At 45.4% G+C, this 21,773-nt stretch overlaps 1 protein-coding gene across 1 annotated transcript in view; it reads left to right on the top strand.

Annotated features, from left to right (window-relative positions):
- LOC120059052 (ski oncogene-like) overlaps window positions 1–21,433 on the top strand; it is a 109,685-nt gene extending 88,252 nt beyond the window's left edge. Inside the window, exons 2-6 of the mRNA XM_039007826.1 lie at window positions 13,533–13,759; window positions 15,104–15,405; window positions 15,499–15,854; window positions 17,746–17,976; window positions 19,154–21,433. Of these exons, the coding sequence (XP_038863754.1) occupies window positions 13,533–13,759; window positions 15,104–15,405; window positions 15,499–15,854; window positions 17,746–17,976; window positions 19,154–19,333 (1,296 nt within the window). The 3' untranslated portion in view covers window positions 19,334–21,433. The remainder of the gene's footprint in view (window positions 1–13,532; window positions 13,760–15,103; window positions 15,406–15,498; window positions 15,855–17,745; window positions 17,977–19,153) is intronic.
- The last annotated feature ends 340 nt before the right edge of the window (window positions 21,434–21,773 follow it).

Here is a 21,773-nt window from a genome sequence, read left to right as displayed (position 1 = left end):
TCTCTCTCTCTCTCTCTCTCTCTCTGTCTCACTCTCTCACTCACACAGCATATATTTGTGTATAAGGGAGAGTTGCTGAAGTTTGCTTAAATTTGATTCCTAGCCATGCAGTGGTTATCTTGCCTCTTTGGCTTAAACTTCAGACTTTCCCTCCCCTTTCTTTCCCTCCCTCTCTCTCCATCTCTGATGTGGCTAGGGTGTGTGAGCCTGCTGTCCCTTTGGGACCCTGGCCTAATGTAGCCGTGGCTGACTAGCCTGCTCTCCCCATGTTGTGCTGTCCCTAGCCTCTAGCCTAGCCTAGCATTAACCACATAGGAGGGTCTGTTATGTCTGGCTTTGTGGACTCTTCCTGGAAGTGGAAACCTCAACCCGAGGAGGTACAACACCAGACCACATTCTGTTCTGGGAAACCCCAAGTGTATCAGTCGTATCAGAAACAAACATAACCATTTTCCCTAATTTGTAGTTTCTCGAAGATATCACCTTGAGAGATCGCTGCCAGGAGCAGTGTCTTGTCTATGGACTAGCATGAGGGATGGATAGAACTAGTGTAGCACCAATATGACATTTTTGGCAACAGGGTTAAGGTGCTGACTAGCTATTTATTTTCATGAACTGAAGCTCAATTTCAATAGGCGAACAACAAGTGGCAACCTAGCTAATACTTACTCACAAGGATTCCTAAATCATTGCTAAGAATAATGGAAATTACTGCAGTATCTACTGGTCATTGTTTTCAGGCTGGTTGTATTGGTGCTAGCTAGGTACCAAGCTAAAGCTAGCTACCCCAGTATAATACCAACGCGGTATTATAAACACATCGTTCGTGGCCAATGTTTGCTTGTTTGCAGACTTTTTTGTTCAGCTTTGACAGTGCTACGGTATCTTTTTTGACACGCAAAGACCCAAACGGCGTTCCATAGTATGTATGTCATGAAGCTAATAGCAGTGGCGCCATTACTGTGTAACTCCGGTAGGGCAACATCTGAAAAATAGAGCACTTGGTAGTGTGTACCGGTGCTCGACCAGTTGGCGAAAGCCCATATCACCCACGACAGAGAACGGTTGATTGTCAAGGGCAATGAATTCTATTATCTTGGCGCTAATGGATTTCGCCTTTGAGTTGTCTCGCTGAAATTTTGTTACTCTTTCAAATGACTGCTCGATCCACACAGCGGACATTGTGGGATAGTTTAGGAATGCTGTGTTGCACGTATAGCGCAACAAATTACATGGCGTCATTACATCATGTACCTATGTTATATACAGTTGAAGTCGGAAGTTTACTTACACTTAGGTTGGAGTCATTAAAACTCGTTTTTCAACCACTACACACATTTGTTGTTAACAAATGATAGCTTTGGCAAGTCGGTTAGGACTTCTACTTCGTGCATGACAAGTAATTTTTCCAACAATTGTTTACAGACAGATTATTTCACTTATAATTCACTGTATCACAATTCCAGTTGGTCAGAAGTTTACATACACTAAGTTGACTGTGCCTTTAAACAGCTTGGAAAATTCCAGAAAATTGTCATGGCTTTAGAATCTTCTGATAGGCTAATTGACATCATTTGAGTCAATTGGAGGTGTACCTGTGGATGTATTTCAAGGCCTACCTTCAAACTCAGTGGCTCTTTGCTTGACATCATGGGAAAATCAAAAGAAATCAGTCAAGACCTCAGAAAAAAAATTGTAGACCTCCACAAGTCTGGTTCATCCTTGGAAGCAATTTCCAAACGCCTGAAGGTACCACGTTCATCTGTACAAACAATAGTACGCAAGTATGAACACCATGGGACCACGCAGCCGTCATACAACTCAGGAAGGGGACGCGTTCTGTCTCTTAGAGATGAACTTACTTTGGTGCGAAAAGTGCAAATCAATCCCAGAACAACAGCAAAGGACCTTGTGAAGATGCTGGAGGAAACAGGTACAAAAGTATCTATATCCACAGTAAGATGAGTCCTATATCGACATAACCTGAAAGGCCGCTCAGCAAGGAAGAAGCCACTGCTCCAAAACCACCATAAACTACGGTTTGCAACTGCACATGGGGACAAAGATCAGTCTTTTTGGAGAAATGTCCTCTGGTCTGATGAAACAAAAATAGAACTGTTTGGCCATGATTATTTTTATTTTTATGTTTTATTTTTTTTAACTAGGCAAGTCAATTAAGAACAAAATCTTATTTTCAATGACGGCCTAGGAACAGTGGGTTAACTACCTTGTTCAGGGGCAGACCGACAGATTTCTACCTTGTCAGCTCGGGGATTCAATCTTGCAACCTTTTGGTTACTAGTCCAACACTCTAACCACTAGGCTACCTGCCATCGTTATGTTTGGAGGGAAAAGGGAGAAGCTTGCAAGCCGAAGAACACCATCCCAACCGTGTAGCACGGGAGTGACAGCATCTTGGGGGACTGGTGCACTTCACAAAATAGATGGAATCATGCGGGAGGAAGAAAATGATGTGGATATATTGAAGCAACATCTCAAGACATCAGTCAGGAAGTTGAAGCTTGGTCGCAAATTGGTCTTCCAAATGGACAATGACCCCAAGCATACTTCCAAAGTTGTGGCAAAATGGCTTAAGGACAACAAAGTCAAGGTATTGGAGTGGCCATCACAAAGACCTGACCTCAAACCTATAGAAAATTTGTGTGCAGCACTGAAAAAGCGTGTGCGAGCAAGGAGGCCTACAAACCTGACTCAGTTACACCAGCTCTGTCAATTTAAAGTCAATACTACCAAATATTAATTGAGTGTATGTAAACTTCTGACCCACTGGGAATGTGATGAAAGAAATTAAAGCTGAAATAAATAATTCTCTCTAGTATTATTCTGACATTTCACATTCTTAAAATAAAGTGGTGATCCTAACTGACCTAAGACAGGGAATTTTTACTAGGATTAAATGTCAGGAATTGTGAAAAACTGAGTTTAAATGTATGAACGTCAGCTTTGACATCGGTTTTGCACATCGGGGCGTTAAACTAGACATGGGCCGATACCAATGTTGGCATTTTTAGCTAATATCGTCCGATTCCCATATGTTCACCGATGTATTGTGCATCCCTAGATAGACCCGTTGAAGTTGGAAGTGTTTTAGTCTATGGACTAGCATGAGGGATGGGTAAAACCGTTGGAGGTGTTTTAGTTTAGTTGTGGAATAGGGCTGGTTTTGTTCTCGCAGTAGGGAGACATGTACAGACAGGTTCCTAATGGCGTTGATAGATGACAGTGTTTGTGTGAAGGTGGTTCTCTCTCTCTCTCTCTCTCTCTCTCTCTCTCTCTCTCTCTCTCTCTCTCTCTCTCTCTCTCTCTCTCTCTCTCTCTCTCTAAAAAGCTGTGTGCTACCTAATAGCCTGAACATCAGCCTCTCTTCTCACTCCTGGCTGCTACTAACACACACACACACACACACACACACACACACACACACACACACACACACACACACACACACACACACACACACACACACACACACACACACACACACACACACGGCAGGTAAGTGTCAGTAACCCCTGACTGTTTTAGAATGGGGACGTTGGATCATAACTTAATACACACTCTATACAGCACAGCAGCCAAACTGAGACTCAACATTCCCACTTAACTGCTGAGCACAGAGAAAGTGTTCTTTACTATACACTATCAAAGTGAATACTAAATTAGGTACTTTCAAGTTTAGTCAGAAAAGCAAAGCAAAGTAGAATCTCCAAAATGCACATATCCCATCTACACCGTACTTAGATATTTCAATAATTATTGTATAGAGTAGACAAATAAGAGGAATTGAAACTAGTCTTCAGTGTTGATATTGTGTTGGAGTAACTCAAAAACCTTTGTTTAGCCATTTACCTCACTGAGTACAGAGGCCAATTTGTTGTCTGAGAATACATAGCCAAAGGGACTGCAATGGGATGAACTGGTTGACAAAACTGTTAGAGAAACGTGTCGTCTGACACTTGTTTGTTTGCCAGCAGATGTAGACTTTAGGTTTCTGCAGTTTGGGCGCAGTGAGAAGTCTCTCTCAGCATGTATTTTTACGAGCTAGCAGCGAGCACTAGGCTAGGCAACTAGGCTAGCTTCCCTGAAGGCCCTCCTTTCCTGCAGTCACAGTCTAGCCCCTCCATCAAGGAGACCTCCTTTCCTACAGTCACAGTCTAGCCCTTCCATCAAGGAGACCTCCTTTCCTGCAGTCACAGTCTAGCCCTTCCATCAAGGAGACCTCCTTTCCTGCAGTCACAGTCTAGCCCCTCCATCAAGGAGACCTCCTTTCCTGCAGTCACAGTCTAGCCCCTCCATCAAGGAGACCTCCTTTCCTACAGTCACAGTCTAGCCCTTCCATCAAGGAGACCTCCTTTCCTGCAGTCACAGTCTAGCCCCTCCATCAAGGAGACCTCCTTTCCTGCAGTCACAGTCTAGCCCTTCCATCAAGGAGACCTCCTTTCCTGCAGTCACAGTCTAGCCCTTCCATCAAGGAGACCTCCTTTCCTGCAGTCACAGTCTAGCCCCTCCATCAAGGAGACCTCCTTTCCTGCAGTCACAGTCTAGCCCCTCCATCAAGGAGACCTCCTTTCCTACAGTCACAGTCTAGCCCTTCCATCAAGGAGACCTCCTTTCCTACAGTCACAGTCTAGCCCTTCCATCAAGGAGACCTCCTTTCCTGCAGTCACAGTCTAGCCCTTCCATCAAGGAGACCTCCTTTCCTGCAGTCACAGTCTAGCCCTTCCATCAAGGAGACCTCCTTTCCTGCAGTCACAGTCTAGCCCCTCCATCAAGGAGACCTCCTTTCCTGCAGTCACAGTCTAGCCCCTCCATCAAGGAGACCAAAGACAGGTCACAGGCAGGGTGTGGCTCACTAGCTAGATGCAGAAAGAGAGAAAACAGGTTGTTAACTCTTTCGTCTCTCCTTAGTCTGAGAGGATGTTATCTGTGCGCTAGCTAAGACAACCTGTTTGGCGCCACAGGCCATTCTTTCATCTCTGACACAACCATTACACTTTTGACATGGTGTCACACTTAGGCTACAAACTCAATGTGGAAGTGAGGTCGTCAGGCTAAACAGGAAGTGAGGTCATTAATGTGGTCAATGTCATGGTTAGGGTATGCCTAGACAAGCCAGATGTAGTTGAACCACATCGGCAGAGAATGGCAGCCATTTTGTTTTGTTTTGAGCGTGAGATTGGGTTCGTATACGATTGGCAGTTCACCCCCGACAGTTTGTTTGTACCTCTCGTGTTCTGTCTGGCTTCGTGTTGCTTGTTTGCTTTTGTTGAATGGAATTCTGCTTGTTTGGAGAGGACATCCTGAAATCTGTGTCACAGGAAATGGAGTGTTGGAGAGAGACAGAAGAACAGTCAGAGGGGGGAGGGAGGGAGAGACTGAGGGAGAGAGCAATAGAAATTACAGATTGTGTTATAGGAGTGCGAGTTCTACCTCTTGAGAAAACAGACAATCTATCTAATGTACCACAAAGCTGTGGCTTTTTTGGCTAGGAGGATTTTCGTTCAGTGCTTTTTTTTATGTTCGTTTTAGATCCAACAATTCCGTCTTAGTTCTCCCATCGAAATTGCCTGAGGAAGTTTCAGTTTAGTCAAACACATTTTTTCTGTCTCAGTTTTTAGAAGAAAGCAATCTTTCTTTTACTTTTTTTTGTTACTTACTAAGAATTTGACACGTAATAATACCCTTTTTATTTGAAGCCGTAGTGCAATACACAGAATCTCTCAATGAACTGTCTCCCTATTGGCTCAGTAGCAGCCAAAACATCTCAGTGAACTTCCCCCTCATTGGTTGTTTCATAACATGCACTGTAAAAAGTAACTGTCTAACTCATTAAAGAAATTTAGTAGTGGTTACTCAAACATCTCCAACGGTTAATAGAACTCAAATCATAAAAGTCGTACTAACTCATATGTCAACAAGATTTCTTATCACTTATGTTTTTGAGTACAGTTAACAAATCTTAGGTTATTGAGTAAATATAACTCCTTTTTTTTTTTCTGCTTAAGTTATTGCATTTTTACAAGTTATGATTACTTCATATTTTCAATTCAATCTAACATTTATTAAATAAATTGTTCTTACTTGAGTCTTTTGTGTTTTACGTCTGTACTTAACATAATAAAGTAGTAGCCAGACACGTTGATATTTGAGTAAAAACACTTAATTTATCTGTTTTGTGCTGATATAGAAGTATTCTGTTTTTGCAAGTTATAAATACTTAATAGTGCCACGTGGCTTTGTTTTTAGAGGATATTTAAAAAAAAAAAAACTGTATGATACTTTTACACAATGTTCTATGCATGTTTGAAGAAAGAAAAGTACATTTCTAAAATAGTTTGTTGTTCTATGAGGTGTAATTGATCGTGATCAACAGATATCAAAACCGTCGGGCAAATTGATGTTCAATAATGATACAAGCCCTTGACACCATCAACAAGACCATGGTGCACCACTCTTATCCTTTAACAGGATTTTGACAACCAATTTTAAATGAAATTAAACATATGAATTTTGTTTGACATATTCTTTTATCTCAACCAATGCCATTTGGTAAAATGATCGTGTGGTTTTCATCATCGGACTCCCATATATTTTTTAAACATCTATTCAAAGATGGTTGTAAACCAGGAAGTGTGAGTACCACAAATGTTTCGTTCTAATTGTGTATAAAATGCAACATAAATACAGAATGATAAAATTACTAATATGTTGTTGAGTTACAATTTTAAGAACTCTTGAAAAATAAGCTTCACCAGGCGGATAAGTTGCCCATTCAAGAAATGCTATTAAGTCAAAGATAGTGATAATGGACAATAGATAAATATTATGTTTCGGGGGGGAAAAATCCTTTAAAAATCCTTATCATAATTTACTGTCTGCCTGTTATCTTAAATATGTTTCACAATATCATTCAGTACATGTCATGTTACTGGTAGTCTAAGCATATAAACTGTAAACCCGTTCATTTACATGCATTTTAATATACATATTTTGAATGTATGTATCATTCTATTAATATTTGATATCTGCCTGTGTAGCCTTTGGTTCCTCATCTGCTACTAGCGTTAGCCTCAGCGCTAGCTAGCCGTAGCATGACTGTTATCTTAGCTATGCTAACCATATGGTGAAAGTTACATTAGCTGGCAGTGGCACCGGTTTTCTACTGTGTTTTGACGGAGCTAGCCGGTCGATACTTTGGTGATTGTTAGCAGACATAGAAACTTAAAAGAGTTTCACACAGGGCACAGAGAGGCCTTGACTGAACGTGACTGGCAGAGTGTGGCGTTCCCTACCCACACTGGTAGAGTGTGGCGTTCCCTACCCACACTGGCAGAGTGTGGCGTTCCCTACCCACACTGGCAGATTGTGGCGTTCCCTACCCACACTGGCAGAATGTGGCGTTCCCTACCCACACTGGCAGAATGTGGCGTTCCCTACCCACACTGGCAGAATGTGGCGTTCCCTACCCACACTGGCAGAGTGTGGCGTTCCCTACCCACACTGGCAGATTGTGGCGTCCCCTACCCACACTGGTAGATTGTGGCGTTCCCTACCCACACTGGCAGGTTGTGGCGTTCCCTACCCACACTGGCAGAATGTGGCGTTCCCTACCCACACTGGCAGAATGTGGCGTTCCCTACCCACACTGGCAGAATGTGGCGTTCCCTACCCACACTGGCAGAGTGTGGCGTTCCCTACCCACACTGGCAGATTGTGGCGTCCCCTACCCACACTGGTAGATTGTGGCGTTCCCTACCCACACTGGCAGGTTGTGGCGTTCCCTACCCACACTGGCAGACACAGGCGGAGGACCCCTGGCAGCTGAACATACCCTGCTGCCTACACTCTATCTTCTCCTTCCCTCCATCCCTCATAAATAGAGGCTTTGTCACTCTCTCAACCCTGAGAGAGTGACAAATACCCTGAAAGCGGGTATTTTCTGTGCGCTGCGGCGCTTGTCTGGGCATGTATCTCACCCAGCTCGGCTAATCGAAAGGCCTTATCTTCGAGGTGTGACATCCTGTCTATGCTGTGTAATCCACACCGGATCATAAAGACAAGTCTCTCTCTCTCTCTCTCTCTCTCTCTCTCTCTCTCTCTCTCTCTCTCTCTCTCTCTCTCTCTCCATTCAGCCACAAGAGCATTAGTGATGTCGGGCACTGATATCGGGCGATTAGGCCTGGCTCGCAGTCAGAGTTCCAATTCATCCCAAAGATGTTTGATGAGGTTGAGGTCAGGGCTCTGTGCAGGCCAGTCAAGTTCTCCACACTGATCTTGACAAACCATTTATGTATGGACCACGCTTTGTGCACGGGGGGCATTGTCATGCTGAAACAAGACAGGGCCTTCTCCAAACTGTTGCCACAAAGTTGGAAGCACAGAATGGTCTAGAATGTTATTGTATGCTGTTGCGTTAAGATTTACCTTCACTGGAACTAAGGGGCCCATTATTCCTCCTCCATCAAACCTTACAGTTGACACTATGCATTGGGGCAGGTAGCGTTCTCCTGGAATTTGCCAAACCCAGATTCGTCTGAGAACGCGCAGAGAACGCGTTTCCACTGCTCCAGAGTCCAATGGCGTCGAGCTTTACACCGCTTCAGCCGACACTTGGCATTGCGCATGGTGACCTTAGGCGACGAACAGTTCTTGTGCTGACGTTGCTTCCAGAGGCAGTTTGGAACTCGGTAGGGAGTGTTGCAACCGAGGACAGATGATTTTTACGCACTTCAGCTCTTGGCGGTCCCATTATGTGAGCTTGTGTGGCATACCACTTCGCGGCTGAGCCGTTTTGCTCCTAGACGTTTCCACTTCACAATAACAGCACTTACATTTGAATGGGGCAGCTCTAGCAGGGCAGAAATTTGACAAACTGACTGGTTGGAAAGGAGGCATCCTATGACAGTGCCACGTTGAAAGTCACTGAGCTCTTCAGTAAGGCCATTCTACTGCCAATGTTTGTGCTTGATTTTATAAACCTGACAGAAACGGGTGTGGCTGAAATAGACAAATCCACTAATTAGCTCTCTCTCTGAAGATATTGTTATACTCATTGGTATTGACAATGATTGTCTATTATATTGACAAGATAGTCGAGTGACCGCTCTAACAATGGAAATACTGTACATGTCCTCAAAGATGGAAAGCAGGCGGGAGGAGGCGAGATCTGGTGGGACCATTCTAGCCAAAGAGAGGGCAGATACGCTTGAAAAAAGGCCATAGAGATAGATAGAGCACTCATCTTTGTATCTGTGCCATTATAGCATCTGTTACAGCATGGGTAACGCCATTGAGGCTATATTCATTTTAAACTAGTACATTTTCCTCTTCTTCATTGGCTGATTGCTCCCAACTCATAGGAATCCCCACCTAGTTGACTACTTTAAAATGGTGGAAGCCATCAATGGCAATGTTCGTGCTAAAACATGTTATATACACGACAACAGGCACAACTCGTTTTTTGGTTAAGTAGCCAAAGTGTGCGTCCACTTATATCAGTTCAAGCTAACCATTATGAAACTTCTATTTGATCAAATTAGCAATTCTAGTTTTTTTGTTGACCAATTTTGACACTCAGCGATCACTTCGTGGGCTTATTTTCGTGGACAGATTTTGGGCAGAGTAAAACTTCTCGCTTCACCTCTTCCTCTTTGGTATTGGCAAGCCTGTTGCAATGCAGTGGCCTATCAGCAAAGGGCTGTCGGCTTTCTATTGAAAGGTGATGTGTCCCACCGGCCTTGGACACACACACACACACACACACACACACACACACACACACACACACACACACACACACACACACACACACACACACACACACACACACACACACACACACACACACACACACATACACATACACACACTTAGAGTTGGTAGTCAGCAGTGTCACATTCCACCTCTGCCCATCCTTCAGATTTCACTTCCTCCCACAAAGCACTGCTCCCAGCAGTTCCTGTTTGGGCTGGAAGACCCTGGCAGGTGTCCAGATGAGTACACGCGCACGCACACACACACACGCGTGCGGGCGGGCAGAGCTCTGGTTAGGTGGTCAGGTAGACGGAAGCTAAATGCCTGCTCCACTCAGACACATTGGCAACGTCCCAATATTCCTTTCCTTCCTATGTCCTAGCTCCTATTTCCTCCCCCTAGGACATTTGAGTAGATTTTCTAATAGAAGTCCTGTCTGTCACTGTCTACGAGTGGCTCTGGAGCTCCCTGATAGAGCAAAGCCCATTTTGGATTCAGATATAAAGTATCACATATGCTCCTTCTTAGTTCAGTGTCGAACATTCTACATTCTTTCCCCGTAGTCCAATCAAAGACACCTAAAGATCAACCCCCTCTCACATCCTCCTCTCTGTCTCGCTCTCTCTCTCTCTCTCTCTCTCTCTCTCTCTCTCTCTCTCTCTCTCTCTCTCTCTCTCTCTCTCTCTCTCTAATAGATTACGGCGGGTGGTGGGAGGGTAACAGATTACGGCGGGTGGTGGCAGGGTAACAGATTACGACAGATGGTGGGAGGGTAACAGATTACGGCGGGTGGTGGGAGGGTAACAGATTACGGCGGGTGGTGGCAGGGTAATAGATTACGGCGGGTGGTGGGAGGGTAACAGATTACGGCGGGTGGTGGCAGGGTAACAGATTACGACGGGTGGTGGGAGGGTAACAGATTACGGCGGGTGGTGGGAGGGTAACAGATTACGGCGGGTGGTGGCAGGGTAATAGATTACGGCGGGTGGTGGGAGGGTAACAGATTACGGCGGGTGGTGGGAGGGTAATAGATTACGGCGGGTGGTGCGAGGGTAATAGATTACGACGGGTGGTGGGTGGGTAACAGATTACGGCGGGTGGTGGGAGGGTAATAGATTACGGCGGGTGGTGGGAGGGTAACAGATTACGGCGGGTGGTGGGAGGGTAATAGATTACGGCAGGTGGTGGGAGGGTAATAGATTACGGCGGGTGGTGGGAGGGTAATAGATTACGGCGGGTGGTGGGAGGGTAATAGATTACGACGGGTGGTGGGAGGGTAATAGATTACGGCAGGTGGTGGGAGGGTAATAGATTACGGCGGGTGGTGGGAGGGTAATAGATTACGGCGGGTGGTGGGAGGGTAACAGATTACGGCGGGTGGTGGGAGGGTAACAGATTACGGCGGGTGGTGGGAGGGTAATAGATTACGGCGGGTGGTGGGAGGGTAATAGATCACGGCGGGTGGTGGGAGGGTAACAGATTACGGCGGGTGGTGGGAGGGTAACAGATTACGGCGGGTGGTGGCAGGGTAATAGATTACGGCGGGTGGTGGGAGGGTAATAGATTACGGCGGGTGGTGGGAGGGTAACAGATTACGGCGGGTGGGGGGAGGGTAATAGATTACGGCGGGTGGTGCGAGGGTAATAGATTACGACGGGTGGTGGGAGGGTAATAGATTACGGCAGGTGGTGGGAGGGTAATAGATTACGGCTGGTGGTGGGAGGGTAACAGATTACGGCGGGTGGTGGGAGGGTAATAGATTACGGCGGGTGGTGCGAGGGTAATAGATTACGACGGGTGGTGGGAGGGTAATAGATTACGGCAGGTGGTGGGAGGGTAATAGATTACGGCTGGTGGTGGGAGGGTAACAGATTACGGCGGGTGGTGGGAGGGTAATAGATTACGGCGGGTGGTGGGGCGAGGGTAATAGATTACGGCGGGTGGTGGGAGGGTAATAGATTACGGCGGGTGGTGGGAGGGTAATAGATTACGGCAGGTGGTGGGAGGGTAACAGATTACGGCGGGTGGTGGGAGGGTAATAGATTACGGCGGGTGGTGGGGCGAGGGTAATAGATTACGGCGGGTGGTGGGAGGGTAATAGATTACGGCGGGTGGTGGGAGGGTAATAGATTACGGCGGGTGGTGGGAGGGTAATAGATTACGGCGGGTGGTGGGAGGGTAATAGATTACGGCGGGTGGTCGGAGGGTAACAGATTACGGCGGGTGGTGGGAGGGTAATAGATTACGGCAGGTGGTGGGAGGGTAATAGATTACGGCTGGTGGTGGGAGGGTAACAGATTACGGCGGGTGGTGGGAGGGTAATAGATTACGGCAGGTGGTGTGAGGGTAATAGATTACGGCAGGTGGTGGGAGGGTAACAGATTACGGCGGGTGGTGGGAGGGTAATAGATTACGGCGGGATTTCCAGCCAATTTGACACAACTGTGGGAAGCATTGGAGTCAACATGGGAACGCTTTCGACACCTTGTAGAGTCCATGCCCTGAAACATGTAGGCTGTTCTGAGGGCAAAAGGGGGTACAACTCAACAGTAGGAAGGTGTTCCTAATGTTTGGTATACTTAGTGTATATTCCAAGCAACACTTGCTTTGTGTAATGATGCTAACAATGAGGTATAATGGAGATATTACACATTGATCTAGAATGTCCAGATTCTCAGACCTCATTCACTATCAATACAACCATTAGCATTTCAATTGCAAAAAATCCTGTTTATCTCTTTTTAAAGAACGTGAAGATCATGACGTCTCTCTGGTCGACTCGAGAGATTGAGAGAATGAGAAAAGGAAGGATAGGAGAGACAGAGACGTGTGATGAGGAAAGCTGCGAGGGAGGGGGGTGTTAGGGGGGGGGGGGGGGGGGGGGGGGGGGCTAGTGACAGACACAGCTTGGAGAGGCTGAGGTCATGGCAGTCCAGAACACAGACCTGCTCTTGTCTGCGTTTTAAAGACTCCCTCAGCTCAGAGACAGAAATAGAGAGAGAGAGACACAGAGAGAGAGAGACAGAAGTCTCACCTCTGCTGAAATACACGGTGTGGAAAGTAATACAGTTGTCTGGAGTACTGGCGTGTGCAGAATGTGTGTGTGTGTGTGTGTGTGTGTGTGTGTGTGTGTGTGTGTGTGTGTGTGTGTGTGTGTGTGTGTGTGTGTGTGTGTGTGTGTGTGTGTGTGTGTGTGTGTGTGTGTGTGTGTGTGTGTGTGTGTTTGAAGCGATGTAGCTTCACTCTGGACATGTTATTGTTTTTTGCACATAACAAGCTCAACCTCAAGTCAATATACCAGGGGGTTAGGATGGGCTTGTGTTGTCTAACACCTTAATAACCCCCAATCACCTCCACTGCTAGCATACAAACACACACACTCACACTCTGCCAACACCCCTCCTACATTTATACACACTCACACTCTGCCAACACCCCTCCTACATTTACACATACTCACTCTCCGAATTGTCAGACGCCTTTTCCGCGACACCTGTCTGGAGGAGTTATTGTTGATTTTAGCTCTATTTATACTGGGATCATTCTCTCTCTCACACACACATACACGCACGCACGCAGGCACGCGCTGGCTAGAGCCGCCTGACACCTCTGGGTGCGTTGTTCTGTTGAGACTGGCAGGCCAGTGAGGATGCCCAACGGGCAGCACGGCTCACATTGCCCTCCGCTGGACAAAGGAAAGGGCCCCTCTCAGGATAGAACGTTGACTTGACCTAACATGATATTTTCTTTCTCTCCAGGCGTCGGATCCCATTCCAACCAAGAAGTCTAAACATGAAGACTTCCCATCCCTAACCCTGTCCGAGAAGCAACCCGATTGGCTACGATCCCTCTCGGCTTCGGCCAATAAGGGGCTCAACTGCTTCCAGCCCAGACAGAGGCCCTCGGCTTTCAGGCCCTGGTCCCCTAACCTCTCAGCTGGGGACAAAGACGTGCCCAGCCGCCCTCTGGCTCTCCTGAGAGACAGGTGAGAACAATATACTCAAAACAGCAACAAACTACCCTGAAGACACATAGAACACCAAGTCCAAGCTGTTAACACAGGTCAACATAGAACACCAAGTCCAAGCTGTTAACACAGGTCAACATAGAACACCAAGTCCAAGCTGTTAACACACGTCAACATAGAACACCGAGTCCAAGCTGTTAACACAGGTCAACATAGAACACCAAGTCCAAGCTGTTAACACACGTCAACATAGAACACCAAGTCCAAGCTGTTAACACACGTCAACATAGAACACCAAGTCCAAGCTGTTAACACACGTCAACATAGAACACCAAGTCCAAGCTGTTAACACAGGTCAACATAGAACACCAAGTCCAAGCTGTTAACACAGGTCAACATAGAACACCGAGTCCAAGCTGTTAACACAGGTCAACATAGAACACCAAGTCCAAGCTGTTAACACACGTCAACATAGAACACCAAGTCCAAGCTGTTAACACACGTCAACATAGAACACCAAGTCCAAGCTGTTAACACAGGTCAACATAGAACACCGAGTCCAAGCTGTTAACACAGGTCAACATAGAACACCAAGTCCAAGCTGTTAACACACGTCAACATAGAACACCAAGTCCAAGCTGTTAACACAGGTCAACATAGAACACCAAGTCCAAGCTGTTAACACAGGTCAACATAGAACACCAAGTCCAAGCTGTTAACACACGTCAACATAGAACACCGAGTCCAAGCTGTTAACACAGGTCAACATAGAACACCAAGTCCAAGCTTTTAACACACGTCAACATAGAACACCAAGTCCAAGCTGTTAACACACGTCAACATGTTGTGCTCATGTTATTGATGGATGTGCTCCCTCCCAGCATGCCTCACTATCAAGAGGGACCACCTGCTTGTCTGGGTGGGCTGAGGTTAGAGGGGCAGGTCTGATGGTACCGCTCCTACCCACATGGTACCACTCACACACACTCAACCGTGGTCACCCACTCGTAGTGATTCACCACACACACATAACAACATTACACACATCACATTCACACAGGAGCACACACATTTGATCTGATACATGTTTCACTCAGTAGGAGTGAATATCCAACGGAATATTACGAGTGGCTCTGGAGCTCCCTGATAGAGCAAAGCCCGTTTTGGATTCAGATATAAAGTATCACATATGCTCCTTCTTAGTTCATTGTCGAACATTCTACATTCTTTCCCCGTAGTCCAATCAAAGACACCTAAAGATCAACCCCCTCTCACATCCTCCTCTCTGTCTCGCTCTCTCTCTGTCGCTCTCTCTCTGTCTCTCTCTGTCTCTTTCTGTCTCTGTCCGTCTCACCCTCTCAGTCTTTACAACTTCAAGACCATGGAGAACGCTGTGTCCCCAAACATGGCCCTCACACCCCCACCCCTGACAAAGGCAGGGCCCCTGTCCCCGTCCGTGCCTAGCACCTCCCACCCCAGTGCCAGCAAGGCCCCAGGAAAGGGAGCCAGCCCCATATCCAGGACCCGGAAGAGGAGGGCCACAGGGGAGCTCCCGCACCCAGGCCACAAGCCCCCCTGCTCCCCGTCGGCTGCAGCCGGCAAGCTCCCACCCCAGGAGGACAAGGACTCGGAAGTGGATATCGAGGTGGAGAGCCGAGAGGAATGTGAGTAACTCAGAAACTTTTTATGTTTGAAGTGAAAACCTCTTACTCTGACACAAAACGTAACCTTACACTCTCTCTTCTCTCTTTCCCCAGTCACTTCGTCCCTGTCCTCCCTCTCCTCCCCATCCTTCACCTCCTCCAGCTCTGCCAAGGACATAAGCTCGCCCGGCGCCCAGGTCCCAGTGTGTACGGTGACGTCGGCGGTGTTGAGCCCCGAGGACGGCCCTCTCGCTGGGGTAGCGGCAGCAGCAATGGCGGTGGTGTTGGCCCCTGAGGGCCCCGGGCCGGGGGGTCTGGAGTCAGAGTTGGAGATCCTGAGGCTGGCGCTGGACAGCGGGCTGGACTCCAAGGAGTCTAAGGAGAAGTTCCTGCATGAGATCGTCAAGATGAGGGTGAAGCAGGAGGAGAAGCTGGGCTCAGCCCTGCAGGCCAAACGCAGCCTCCAACAGGTACAGAGACCCATCAATCAACTATCCTATACCCCAATTCACAAATATATCATCAAATATCCATGAATAGGTATAAAATATACATTTATGCATTGCAAAGAAAGGCTGATAAACTATCCCTGTGTGCTGGGGCACCTTGGCTAAGATCCGAGGACCCAGAGCTAATGCCTAGGCTTTAGCCCTGTTTTTACTAATGCCTAGGCTTTAGCCCTGTTTTTACTAATGCCTAGGCGTTAGCCCTGTTTTTACTAATGCCTAGGCTTTAGTCCTGTTTTTACTAATGCCTAGGCTTTAGCCCTGTTTTTACTAATGCCTAGGCTTTAGCCCTGTTTTTACTAATGCCTAGGCTTTAGCCCTGTTTTTACTAATGCCCAGGCTTTAGCCCTGTTTTTACGAATGCCTAGGCTTTAGCCCTGTTTTTACTAATGCCTAGGCTTTAGCCCTGTTTTTACTAATGCCTAGGCTTTAGCCCTGTTTTTACTAATGCCTAGACTTTAGCCCTGTTTTTACTAATGCCTAGACTTTAGCCCTGTTTTTACTAATGCCTAGGCTTTAGCCCTGTTTTTACTAATGCCTAGGCTTTAGCCCTGTTTTTACTAATGCCTAGACTTTAGCCCTGTTTTTACTAATGCCTAGGCTTTAGCCCTGTTTTTACTAATGCCTAGGCTTTAGCCCTGTTTTTACTAATGCCAGTGTGTCATAATTTCCTCAAACTCTTAAGTAGTAGACAGAGGGGAAAGTGTTAAGAAATGGGAAAGTACTGTACACGCATTAAGCAACTAACACAGAAGTTCTCTAACTCAGAGGCCTGGCAGCGTACACCATGACTTGGCAAAAAAAACGACAATCGGATGTTGCTGCAAAAGCAGACAGGGCAGACTTCCATTTTATTTTGGTCTTGGAAAGATACCAATAATTGTTTTTTGAAACGAGCGACAACTGTGTGTGTGCGATGGTACACAATGTGCATCCTCCCAAGACGAAACATTCTTGAATGACTGCGTTCCACTTGGCTTACGTTAAGTCATTGTCTGGAGATAGAGATGAGTAACACTAACAAAACAAACATCCCAGTTTAAAACAGCAGCCAGTTGAGAGTAAGCAATCACTTTTGTTTAAAAGTTGTACTTAATTTACCAGACAGGACATTTAGTAAATTGAGCAAGAAGTAGACTGGAGGATTGTAGTTCTTTGGGTTCTTTTCATCATACTTTAACGAGATAGCTAACAAAGCTTGACGACAGATACGCTTGTCCTGGCTGTTAGGTTCCCATGACAAGTGAGTTTCCACACGCACCCACACACACACACCAGAAATATGTTAGTCTCTCAGTTTCAAAGAGGAAGGAAACCTCACTTCTGTTCGCCCTCTCATCTCCTTAACCCTTGACCTCTAGTAAACACTGGGCTGTGGTGTATTAGAACAAGTTTTTTCTTGTAAAGCTCTGTTTCTTGATCTTCATATGAATGTATCATTGACTGAAACCACTGCCGCCCTTGACTTGACTTGTACAACTTATAACATGTCTTATAAAACAGTTGTATACGTTGTGCAGAACAATGTCTTCCACAATCGTAACCTTACATTATGCTTACATTGTCTTTGTGTTGAGCTTTCATAACCTTTTGTTAAACGATAGCTCTTTATCTGTTTTCCAGGAGTTCGCTATGACTTTCAGAAGGTTCAAAGTTCAACAGGGTTTCCCCAGGCTCAATGTCAACAGCTAGCTTGTTGTTTGATGTTAGCGTCCTTGAATAAGTTTAATGCCAACTCTTCCTCTGTAGGCTTATGCTAATTAGGTTACGCTAACCTGTACTCAGGAATGCTAATGAGTTAACGCCAACTCAGTAATGCTACCTCTATTTAGCTCATGTGTGAACTGTTCCCTAGGAGTTGGAGTTCCTGCGACTGGCTAAGAAAGAGAAGCTCAGGGAGGCCACGGAGGCCAAGCGAAACCTGAGGAAGGAGATTGAGCGCCTTCGCGCCGAGAGCGAGAAAAAGATCAAGGAGGCAAAGGAGTCGCGCGTGCATCTGAAGAGGGAGCTGGAGCAGGCCCGGCAGCTCAGAGTGTGTGACAAGGGCTGCGAGGCAGGCCGCCTGCGCGCCAAGTACTCCACACAGGTGAGGACACACACAACACACACACACAACACACACACACGGGCTACTCAAACCCAGACAGAGCAGTGTCTGTAGTCTGAGTCCGATTACATAAACACTCGGAACGGAGGCTAGCCCTCAGAGTAATTGCATCATTTTTGTCTAACACCAAGGCTAAGTCTTCTCATGGTCAATGGGGAAAGAGAAAAAATGTTTCCTCCGTCAAAAATAAATGGGTGTAACCCAAAGAGGAAACAGGAAGAGATGTTTAGTTCCTGTTAAGCATCATGGGAAATGTAGATTAGACATAACAAAGGGGAGGTACACTGGATTCCCGTCTGTAGTTTCTCTAAAAAGAACAATTCACTTTCCAGCCCTGTCATAAAGCCCTGTCATAAAGCCCTGTCATAAAGCCCTGTCATAACAACCTGCCATAAAAGCCTTTATTTGAGTGAATGTTTCAAATGTTTATTGTTTTTATAGTGTTTGCAGGCTTTGGGGAGACAGCTTAGTTAGGTCTATGTCAGGGCTCGTCCCAATGTTCACTGTTGTGTGTCTGGGTTAGGGTTAGGGTTAGGGTTAGGGTTAGGGCTAGGGCTAGTCTTAATGTGTGTCTGGGCAGGATGTGGAGAGACTTAGAGGTTTGCACGCGCAGAGCGAAGGATGTGGCCACTGGCTGTGTGTGTTTGTGGGTGTGTGTGTGTGTGTGTTTGTATGTGAGTGTGTGTGTGTTTTAAGAGTTCAAAGCATGATATTAGGTAGTTAACAAGAAACAACAGAAAATGCTGAAAGTAGACACATCAGTCATATAGCCTGGATCCTCAGCTCAGTCATATAGCCTGGATCCTCAGCTCAACCCTTCCCTGAAAGTAGACACATCAGTCATATAGCCTGGATCCTCAGCTCAACCCTTACCTGAAAGTAGACACACCAGTCATATAGCCTGGATCCTCAGCTCAACCCTTACCTGAAAGTAGACACATCAGTCATATAGCCTGGATCCTCAGCTCAACCCTTACCTGAAAGTAGACACACCAGTCATATAGCCTGGATCCTCAGCTCAACCCTTACCTGAAAGTAGACACATCAGTCATATAGCCTGGATCCTCAGCTCAACCCTTACCTGAAAGTAGACACACCAGTCATATAGCCTGGATCCTCAGCTCAACCCTTCATGGTGCTTTTTGCTTGGTTCCAGATCGAGGACCTGCAGATGAAGCTCCAGCATGCCGAGGCGGATCGCGAGCAGCTCCGGGCAGACCTACTGCAGGAGCGGGAAGCCAGGGAACACCTGGAGAGAGTGGTCAAGGAGCTGCAGCAGCAGCTGTGGCCCAAGGAGCAGGACACGCCTACCGAGGACACCCCCGTCAACAACTAACCCTTTCCATGACCAACCCCCCGCCAATCCCCCACTATCAGCACCCGAAACAAAACTTTGCCTGAGACCACAGAGACAGAATAGAGAGAAGCAGAAATATCAATCCTCTATGTGTGCGTGTATCCATCCTCACAAAAACTGTATGAGTGCTTGGATGCAACCTTGGAGAGAGAAACAAAGCAAGTCCAACGTGGTCTTTGTACATGGACCAAGTTGTTACTAGTTGTTGGTCTTTGTACATGTACCAAGTTGTTACTAGTTGTTGGTGTTTGTACAAGGACCAAGTTGTTACTAGTTGTTGGTATTTGTACAAGGACCAAGTTGTTACTAGTTGTTGGTCTTTGTACAAGGACCAAGTTGTTACTAGTTGTTGGTATTTGTACAAGGACCAAGTTGTTACTAGTTGTTGGTATTTGTACAAGGACCAAGTTGTTACTAGTTGTTGGTCTTTGTACATGTACCAAGTTGTTACTAGTTGTTGGTCTTTGTACATGTACCAAGTTGTTACTAGTTGTTGGTATTTGTACATGTACCAAGTTGTTACTAGTTGTTGGTCTTTGTACATGTACCAAGTTGTTACTAGTTGTTGGTCTTTGTACAAGGACCAAGTTGTTACTAGTTGTTGGTCTTTGTACATGTACCAAGTTGTTACTAGTTGTTGGTCTTTGTACATGTACCAAGTTGTTACTAGTTGTTGGTATTTGTACATGTACCAAGTTGTTACTAGTTGTTGGTCTTTGTACATGGATCAAGTTGTTACTAGTTGTTGGTCTTTGTACATGTACCAAGTTGTTACTAGTTGTTGGTCTTTGTACATGTACCAAGTTGTTACTAGTTGTTGGTCTTTGTACATGTACCAAGTTGTTACTAGTTGTTGGTATTTGTACATGTACCAAGTTGTTACTAGTTGTTGGTATTTGTACATGGACCAAGTTGTTACTAGTTGTTGGTATTTGTACATGGATCAAGTTGTTACTAGTTGTTGGTATTTGTACATGGACCAAGTTGTTACTAGTTGTTGGTATTTGTACATGGATCAAGTTGTTACTAGGACAAGCACTGAAACGCACCTCTCCTCCACAAACTGAAAATTGGATCAGGAGAAGAAAAAAAATATATATAGCACAAAATGTAGTTGTGCCTGTATTTTCTGAGACAGAAACTGGTGAACCTTTTGGTTAAAAACTTTTCTATGATAAAAAAATAAGATAATAATACAATAATTTTACAACTGGCCTGTTTAGAGACAAAATGGAGGGCTGTCAAAATGGCAGAGGAGCCGGGAAGTAGGACTGGACTCCTGAGGCGTGCCCCAGCAGGGCTTCTGCTCCGTTTCCCGTGAAGAAGTTGGAGAATTTCATGACCTTATAAGCTATTTAAGAGACTGCAAAGCGATATGTAAAAAATGTAACGAAAACATTTTCTTTGCTTCTTTGTGCTATAAGAGCTTGGAGACAAAAAAATATGGATTTGCAAAAAATATGAACAGACAGCAAGCAAGACAAACTACCACCAGTGCCATCATGGTTAGTCGGTGTGTAGAGGAGGCCATTTTGATCCAATGAGGAAAAGTATCAAGTTTGTTCTACTATTCCATTAATACATCATAAAGTTTACTATGGAAGGGGTTAGAGGATTGCATTGGACTAGATGTTTTCTCTCTTTGACACAGGCCCTGTATCTGTGTTCTGGTAAACCTCTTAGAGTGAGCATTTCATTTAGATATTAACAAGAGATGGTCACACAAATACACCGAAACAGCATACATACTTGTCTTCATTATGTGTTTGTGAGCATTTGGGTTAAAACCCAAAAGTCTATCTTGTAAAGATAAACTTTGTGATCATTTTGTATCTGGGTGCAATCTGAAGCCCAGATTTGTACACAAGACTTCTGCTGGGTTTCCCCCTGGGACTGTTGGTTAAAACTAGCTTACCCGGCTTTACTGCTTTTCATTTGATTAGCGAGAGTTGGCATGACTTGCTCAAATGAAGATCGAAAATACAATTTTTGAATACTATGATTTTAGGGCTGGAAGTGGCGCCTTTAGCCAGAACCACAACATTTTATTTTTTAAATAAATGATGGTATGTAAATATATATATATATGTGTTTTGTTTTTTTACAATAATGAATCGCACTTTGTCATTACAAAATACTGTTATAATGCCTTATACTCCCATTATTGTCTTCAATCTTACATTGGAGAGGATATATCCATGACAACAACAATACAAATCCAAGTGAGCATTTTGTTATTATATGCAACTCATTTAAATGCAATGTAATCATGTGTTTAAGACAAAATATTGTAAATAAAATGAGAGAGAAAAGGGGTCTACAGGCTTGCTTGCTGATACAGTTTGGGCTGTTGAAAAATGTAATTCCAGTCTTTTTTGGCACTAATTATACAATTTCTGTTGACAAGTAACACTCATCA

Source organism: Salvelinus namaycush, chromosome 14, assembly GCF_016432855.1.
Source record: "Salvelinus namaycush isolate Seneca chromosome 14, SaNama_1.0, whole genome shotgun sequence".
NCBI lineage: Eukaryota > Metazoa > Chordata > Actinopteri > Salmoniformes > Salmonidae > Salvelinus > Salvelinus namaycush.
This window is presented reverse-complemented; position numbering and strand designations above follow the sequence as displayed.